Genomic DNA, 9,202 nt, shown 5'->3' with positions numbered 1-9,202 from the left:
AAATTAAAATTATTGAAGGATAAAAATAAAATTTATTTTTATGTATCGTTTTTGTCCCCAATGTTTTCGTCCTATTAAAGTCCTCAACGTTTTAAAATCGTCTCAATTTTGTCCCGCCGTCAATTCTATTAATGGATCCCTAACGGCAGGACAACATTGAGTCAATTTTGAAACGTTAGGAATTTAAATAGGACGATTGAAACGTTAAGAACAACTTTGGGACTTACCCCAAACGTTAGGGACAAAAACGATACTTTACTCATAATTAAAATAATTGATTGATAATTTACATAGAAAATAACTTCTCAACTGAAATAATATTGTTATAAACGAATTAATTTTGATATACTATTTTTAAAAATTGTAAATCTTTTAAGTAATAAAAAAAATAACAAAGTTAATATAGTTAGATACCGAGATTATTTTTATTTAAAAATAATAAATATATAATTTATCAAAATAGATAGAAATAAAGAAAATTACACATTTGTTTCGTGTCTAATCTCGTTGCTTTCTTGTACCGGACAAAGTTACACGTATTTTGTACTATGGAGTATGGAATGAGACATGCGTAATTTTGGAGAACGAAATATTAATAAGTATGAAAAAGAAAAAAAAATTGGTATTTATAATATGATTTGGAATTTCGTATTGATTATAAAATTAAAATAAACTCAATTCAAAAGATATAATTTGTTATCATTTATATTAAATGAGTTTACTTTAATTTTTTTATTTAATTAAATTCAATTTAAATTACTAAAATTGATACGTAAAGAAAAAAAAATTAGGATCAATATATTTTATCGATTTAAGTTAATATTTTGGGCTAATATATAAGTTTTATATTATTAGAATTTAAAATTTAAAATTTAAAATGTAAAATTTAATTTTTAATGTTTTAAATTGATTAAATATTAATTAAAAATAATAAATTTTGTTGATGTGCGGTAAATTTTATATTTATTTTATTTAAATAAAAGAAAAAAAAAATCCTTAGACAACTACTGTTCTATATAGTATTGATGTGAATATTAATATGATATCAACCTACCAAGTTGTCATTTTTCTCTCTCCTTGTTTTCTTTTCTTCTCTGTGATCCGTGAAGAAGAAGAGGAAGAAGACGAAGATGAACGTGGATCTGGAGTCGCTGGCGGAGGCCACTTCCGGTGCCATTGGATCACTCTTGAGCACCACCATCCTCTACCCTCTCGACACCTGCAAGACCAAGTATCAAGCTGAGGCTCGTTCCCATGGCCGCCAAAGATACAAGTAAACATCCAACTACCCCATCTCTCTCTCTCTCATTGTTATTATTATCTTTGCGGCGATAATTCCCCCACTTTTGATCCCTTTCATTCATAATTCAATCTTTGTTCTCGATTCTCAATTCTCTTGTTAATATCGCTTGAATTTTATCCAGTGCTTCAACGCTCTGAACTGATCATGCGGAGAAGAACGTCGAATCAATTCATTTTTTTTATGTAACCTAGAATTGTTATTATTGTTGTTGTTATTATTATTAATATTGAGTATTTGTGTTATAGTTTTTTATCTATTGTGAGACCAGCTACCTGCATAATTGCCCTTCTTTTTTAGTTTCATGTATTTCTTGCTATGTATTAGTATCCCATTTTTCTCATGTGGTATTCAAGAATATATGGTACTTTCTTTGGGAACTTGAAAGGTGCAACTTTATATATGATCAAGTTTTATCGTTCAAAATGTTGGAATGATTCTAGTTTCGTTTATTTTGGCCCCTTTTTGCATTACAGAAGGTCCGAATTAGAGGTAGGGCTTTTGAGCTTTGATATAAATGTCCCATAATTCATATTACCTCCTTTAAAAAGGGGTCAATTTGTACAAAGTTGTGTGTTAAAAATAATGTATCTAAACATATTACTTTGTCCAAATTGATAGTTTAGTAGTTGTTGTTTTCCCTAATGGGATGGAGTACAAAAAGAATGGCGCTGGGTGTGCTTTTTGAAAAACATTAATTGGTTGTCTGCATAGTCTTAATTTTAAATTTAAGCTTCTAGAATGTATATAAGCACCAATCTGGATCAACATTAATCATTAAGAAATGAAGTGACAAAATTAGTAGAGAGATTGAATTGAGGAAAAGTGTGTTATAAAGATCAAATTTTTGTATTCTTGCTGAATATGCAGGGTTAATTAACAAATAATGTATGTATCTGGTGGGAGGAGATTTTTTTATTATTATATATTTGTAATTTCATTTAATTTGCTTTTAATTCTTCAGGAATCTCTCTGATGTGTTATTGGAGGCAATAGCAAATCGCCAGGTGCTTTCGCTTTACCAGGGCCTCGGAACAAAGAATCTCCAGTCCTTCATTTCACAGTTTGTCTACTTCTATGGTTATAGCTACTTTAAAAGAATGTATCTGGAAAAGAGTGGATACAAGTCTATCGGAACAAGAGCAAACTTGCTAATTGCTGCTGCTGCTGGGGCTTGCACAGCTGTTGTGACTCAGGTGAGGCAGCATTAACTCTTCCAAGTATCTATACCAAATTATTAGTATGTGTGTATTGCTGTCTGAGCTATGATGAAGTTGTGATTCACATCTTTTATGGTTAGGGTGTCATGGTATATGATTGGAATATAGAACCCAAAGGAGAGGATCTAATGCAACTTTAGAATAAAATAATTTCCATCATTTTGTTACAGGGGAATAAAAATCATGTTATTCTATTAAGCTTGTGATACTTATATGGGTGTCTACTCTATTATATGTTACAATCTATAACACATTATTTTCTGTTTTTGCATGATTTATATGGTAACTTATTAAGTTTAATACAAGAGAATCTCATTGATGACTATGTAGCCCCTGGATACAGCTTCTTCAAGGATGCAGACAAGTGACTTTGGAAAGTCTAAAGGGCTATTGCACACCCTTACCGAAGGCACCTGGAGTGATGCTTTCGATGGCCTCAGCATTTCCTTGTTACTGACCTCTAATCCTGCAATTCAGGTAAAGTAATCTGCAGTCTGTGCATGTTCTTTCTGTTAAGTTACATTTCAGTTAGAAATCACTCTTGAGACAGAAATAGCTTAATGTGTAATTATCATATCCTTCAGTATACAGTGTTTGACCAGCTGAAACAACGAGCACTGAAGAATAAACAAAACAAAGATGATAAAGCATCCCTTTCTGCATTTATGGCGTTTGTTTTGGGTGCGATTTCCAAGAGTGTGGCTACCTGTTTAACTTATCCGGCCATCAGGTATATAAAATTGTTCACTGCTACTTTTGTTTGGCTTGTGAACTTTGTTTCCTAGGACCGTTCTGAGCTCTTGTTTTTGCATATAGGTGCAAAGTCATCATTCAATCTGCAAACTCAGAGGAAGCAAACACCAAAAAAGAGATTAAGAAACAACAGAAAACAATCTCTGCAGTACTCTATGGAATTTGGAAAGCAGAGGGCATATTGGGATATTTCAAAGGATTGAAGGCTCAGATTTTAAAAACCGTTTTGAGCTCAGCACTCCTCCTAATGATCAAGGAAAAGATTTCTGCCACCACTTGGGTTCTTATACTTGCAATTAGAAGGTTTCTATTACTTCCTAGCCCTAGGGTAAAAAACTTGTAAGTTATAATAGCGGTTATTGGAGGAAGGAGCTTCAATCCATTGTGGATAGTGGATTACGGTTGGTGCAATGTCTACCGAAAGAGTCATTTTTCTGAAGCTGAGGCATCGAAAATGAATTATGACTTCTCATTGGTCCTCTTTCCATAGGTTTTGATATAGAATGACTACTCCAAGAAATTAAGGAAATACTGATAGAGTTAAGCAATGAAGAAACTCTTCAAGATAAATGCATTGTTAGTATTGATTTGTTTCATTTCTTGTTTTGGATTTGGCTAATGTATATGCTGTGAAACCTCGAATTAGAAGGGTGTTAGTTAAGAGTAGCTTAGGAGCTTTACAAATAAGCACCCTTTTTTTGTGTATGTACTCACATTTATTCCCTATTTATAACTTTTGAGTAAGTTTTCATAGTTTTCATGTGCGATAGATTTCATTTTAGTATGTTACTAAGTACCCATAGTTCTATGCCCCTTTTTTTCGAGTGAGTCTTTCACTCTCAAATGGAGCTACATATTGCATTGGTAAGTTTCTTTTGTTTTCATGCTTTCTTTCTGTTTCTTATTTTAGATGGATAACTTTTCCTACTCTCCAGTTTGTCACTCATTCTCCTGAAATTCATCGAGCTATCTTAATAAAATTAGGTTGCTTAGGATAAATTCTTAAACTGCATCTTCTTTTGTGTCCCTCTAGTGTGTCTGGTTACATGTTCTGTTTCTTCTTGTCATTGAATTTCAGCATTTATTTTTCACATGTAAGATGTTGGTTTAGATTTCATTTTGAATTACTTGATTGTTTCTGTGCGTCTTGTATCTAGTCTTGTTTGGATGTTTCATAAAGTCGTGCTAAACAAGCTGGTTTGGAAGGGTGTTCATCACGTTGTCCAAAACCAATGGCTGACATGAGTACTAGTGATGCAAATTTGATCTTTATTTTAGCTTTTGTAATATGATTGGACTATAGTGAACAATTGTAATATGGTGAATACTTGATGTTGTCTTATCTAACCTCTGAATCCATGTTTTGTTAAACCATGAAGGGACATGGCATCCAAATACAGAAGAAAATGGTACGCAATCATCCGCAACCTCCTTTCTATGGAAAAATATAGGTAAACAATGAAAATATTAAACAATGTAAATAATAGATATATCGGATGTTCATTTTACTAGTGTACGGTTGGTTATTTTAATATTAAAATTTAGAGGATTAATTTAGAGGTGTAATGTATTTTTATTTGATTAGTGGTTGTTTATATTGTTCAACAAAGTCATTGTCCCCTAACATTCCTCCCTTTCTATTTCTTCTTGCATGCACTTTCACCTTTGGCAAAATATTAGTGCTAGATACGTAATATATGCATCACTAGCAGAATTAATGACATGCAGCATTAGTATCAATAGTTCAATACTATGGAGGCCTATGAAAGCCCCAACAATTTATTGCAAGTCTGTAACACACTTTATTTACCGTTTGTGAAAGAAAAAGGTTCCAGGACCAATTAAAATACCTAACTAAACCTAACTTAAGTTGTTATCGGGTTTTAAATTTGTGTGCGCGCTCTTTTTTATCCATGTTGCTGCTGCATTTTCTTCTTCTTCACACCTATTGTTATTTCTTCTTTTCCTCCTCCTTTTTTCTCATCTTTCTCTTTCATTATCATCATTGTTGTCACCACCTCCTCCTACTCTTCCTCCTCCTCCTTTTTGCATTTGAATTTCTTCTTCTCATTCTCCTCCATCTTCATTATCATCGTCTTTATCATCATTGTTATCAATATCGTTATTGTCATCATCGTCGTCTTTTTCTTATACGTATAACAGTTCAAATCAAAATGCACCGAAATTCTTTAATGATGACGACACACAAATTCATTTTAAAACAAGCTCAGACCAAATGCATTTTATTTAAATCTAGAATGCACTGAAATTGAATCCAGAATGTACTGAAATTACTTAATGATAACTCAAAACTCCTCCTCTTCCTTCTTCTTCTTCATTATCATCATTTTTTTCTTTTTTTGTTCATCTTCTCCTTTTAATTTTTTCCTTCTCATGATTTTTTTTGTTTTACTCTCAACAAAAATAAAAAAACTCAAATAAAAAAAAAAGAAGAAACACATAATGTTACAAAATCAGTCGGAAGAAAAACACCTATATTTATTCAACTAAATAAGATTCCAATACAGTACAAATAAGTTCATTCAAATATAATATAAGAAGCAATTCTACTAAAAGAAAAAATAAGAAAGAAAAAAAAAAGAATAAAAAAAGAACAAAATATAGCATTAAAAAAAAGACAATTTTGTACTTTTATAGCAAAATTTTAGTGTCAAAACAAAGAAATTTATGTGTTATTATTAAGAAATTTTGGTGTTATTGTTCTGATAAATTTTGCATAACTCTTTTTTTTCCTCTTTATCTTCTGTTATTTCTTCTCCTTCTTTTTCATCTTTTTCTTATTATTATTTTATTTTTTCATAATTTTTTTTGTTTTATTCCCTTAAAAAGAATAACACAAAAAATGAAAAAAAAAAAAAACTGCAATATCACATGAGAAAAAGGAGAAGAAGAAGGAGAAACAAAAATAAAATGCAACACCAACACCAATAAAAAAGAGGAGGCGCATGAAAAAATATAAAAAAGAAACATGAAGAAGAATGACATAATTTTACGCACATGTTATGTAAATGAGTTTTATTGAATTTGAACTAACATAGTTGAATTTGATTGTCAAAAAGACTTAAATGTATAACGAGACTCTTATGAAATAGTTTATGGGCCTACGAAAGGCTCATGTGCTAGCTCGTAGCTTTAGGCGGTAGCTAATTAGCACCTAAGCAAACATATCCTAACATTGTTTCTGCGAGAGCTACTCAAAACACAGCTAAGTCTCTCTACCATTAAGGACTCTCTTTATTAGGGAAAGATAGATGGGATTATCATGAAAAATAAGTGCACACAAGCAACGTCTTCGTCTTACATGGATCATTACAAGTTTGCAACTAGACAACTCGATGAGTCAATTAAATTTGTTACCAAAAGTGTGCTATGTGGTTGACTTGACTTTAAATTTGTGCTTCTTTGGTGTTATTTTTTTTTCTTTAGTAAGAAAAGGGGCGATAAAAGCCCAAGAGATTACAAATTAGAAACATAAGAAGGCAACATAGCCACAATTGAGGCTTGGATAAATGACAGACTTACCTGTTTCATTGAGAGTTGAACGAGGGTTTGAGTCTTAAGTGAAGAATATAGAACTCATGTACTAACAGTAATAGTGTGTTGTGTAAGGCCAAAAAAAATAAAAAAATAAAAATAACATAGCCCTCTAAAACTAATTTGGATTGGTCGAATAGTTAGTTCAATCGTTCACTTAATTAAATATTGGGATTTGAATCCAACATTGTGTATGCAATAACCCATTATTGATCCACAACAAATTAGTCATTAAATTTAGTCATTAGATTGTCAAACTAAAATATATCGTGGAGAAAAAAATAGTCCCTCTAATATTGTCAGCAAGAATTATTCTTAAATAATTGGGAGGTTGATTTATAAACACAAACCCAAGTTGAATCTTCATGCCTTTCTTTGCATTTTTGGTTTATTTGTCAATGAAATTCATCGCATCTTTCAATTTCTTTAAACATAATTGACTCTCATCTAATATGATTATATCTTTTTGAAAAGTTTTTAAATATATCGGTATATCGATATTTTAATAAATTTTAACTGTTAATTTTAATTATATATTATATATATTTTTTATAATTAAGATCAATGATTAAAAATTATTAAAATACCAATATACTAATGTACTTAAAAATTTTTCTACTTTTTTTGCTAGCAACAAAGAAATACATAATACCCAGTTAATTTTACGTTACTAAATACTAATATACATTAATAGAAAAGAAAAAAACACATGCACACACACAAATACCAAAACTGATTATAAAAGACAGATAAATTTGTCTCTATTTAATAAATCTGACCCATCGTCAATTGAGCATTGACATTTGACCAAGGTTCTGAAAATCGGACAGGTCATCAAACCGTTCTAGTCATTGGTTTATTAATTTATTGGTCTAATCGGTTTAACTGGTAGTTCAACCGAAAACCGTTTTAAAATAAAATAATATATAAATTATAAATAAACATCCTAAAATATCTTTCAAATTTAAAACACACAAAAAATCATCAACCAAAAAGGATTTCAGATTAACCAGATTAACTTTGTGATAAAGTACCAGAAATTTAATGGATTTCAGATTAATAACATTTATTTTTTCATCTTTACAGATGATATTAAATTCCGTATACATATACTATATATGGGTTTATTTTTTATTTTTTGGACCGAGTATTAGAAGCATTAATTATCACACACTGCACTTTCAAGTTTTAATTCGTCTACCAATTAGCAGTGATTTTCTAATAATAAAGTCAAAAACCAATTAGTTGTTTTTGGTCTTTCATCATGTATGTATATTAATTAACAGGGACAAAGCAAGGTTCTGAATAACAAAATTGTTAGCACAAAAATTAATAAAGATTAATAAAGATAAACATAAGATTGATTATAATGAACAAGTAATAGTTTCACAATTTTAACATGGCCTGAAGTGATCTTAGTGGATGATCATGAACAAACTCTACTAAAAAAAAGGATGAAAACCAAAAAGAAAGGAAAATTTGGAATGCTAGAACACTGTAATTGCTATTTAGAAAATCAATATAGTAACAATGTTATTGAGTTTGCACATATATGTTCAAGACTCATCCCAAAACTCCTTTTTAACAAAACTAATCTCAATTGATATACCAGATATATATTTCCTATAACTAATAGAACTTAATTTTACTAAGTAATTTCACTATCTTTTGTACCCTTTGTCAAGTATAAATTAACTAATTTAGTTAATACACAGCTCTAAACACAGCAAGTAATCTGCTTCATACACTCTTCAATAACAGTGAACTATGCTTCATAAACAACTCAAATTGTCAAAATTAGATTTCAAGAAATGCATAATTTATCAAGCATGGAAAAGCTAAGTTCTCAAATAAAATTTTAATTGAACACAGAATCACAACATAACAGAGCACAAAATACAGCAGAGTATATCACAACAGCATTGAGCAAAGCTAATCAATAATCAATATAATATCTGAACGAAAAATAAAAACAAAAAGAAAAACAAGCATTAGCAGTGAGTAGAGAAGCCATTGCCTTCTTTGATCTGAGCAGTCTGGGCAGAGTATGAGGAAAAGTGGTTGAGCGCGACGGACGACGGTGACCAGGCGACAAGCACGATGACAGACGGCGGCAGAAGCGTGGCTGAGCAGAGGTAGACCAGACGACGGACGTGGAAAACGAGGAAGAAGCTGTGATTGGTGAATGAGGAGAGGAGTTGGAGACTTGGATCACGACAACAACGACCAGACAAGGACAGAAGCTCCTGAGCGCGACGGACGGCGGCGGAAGCTATTGTAAGCTAGGGTTTCTTTTTGGGGGAAGATAACTTCGTTTAAGAGAGTGAGAGTTGAGAGGAATTGGAGTGAACAGAGGTTGGAGAGCTCAAGAACG

The 9,202-nt window shown here is 31.3% G+C and overlaps 1 protein-coding gene across 1 annotated transcript; it reads left to right on the top strand.

Moving 5' to 3' along the window:
* Nucleotides 1–1,039: 1,039 nt before the first annotated feature.
* LOC107643571 (peroxisomal adenine nucleotide carrier 1) lies at nt 1,040–4,023 on the top strand. The gene is made up of 5 exons (XM_016347255.3): nt 1,040–1,273; nt 2,265–2,496; nt 2,851–2,997; nt 3,105–3,250; nt 3,337–4,023. Exons 1-5 carry the CDS (start codon nt 1,131–1,133, stop codon nt 3,614–3,616), a joined length of 948 nt encoding a protein of 315 aa, XP_016202741.1. The 5' UTR covers nt 1,040–1,130; the 3' UTR covers nt 3,617–4,023.
* Nucleotides 4,024–9,202: the final 5,179 nt, after the last annotated feature.

Source organism: Arachis ipaensis, chromosome B5 (assembly GCF_059453495.1).
Source record: "Arachis ipaensis isolate K30076 ecotype BB chromosome B5, ASM5945349v1, whole genome shotgun sequence".
Taxonomy (NCBI): Eukaryota; Viridiplantae; Streptophyta; class Magnoliopsida; order Fabales; family Fabaceae; genus Arachis; species Arachis ipaensis.
The sequence above is the reverse complement of the archived record's forward strand: the minus strand, read 5'-3'. Positions and strand labels throughout refer to the sequence as shown.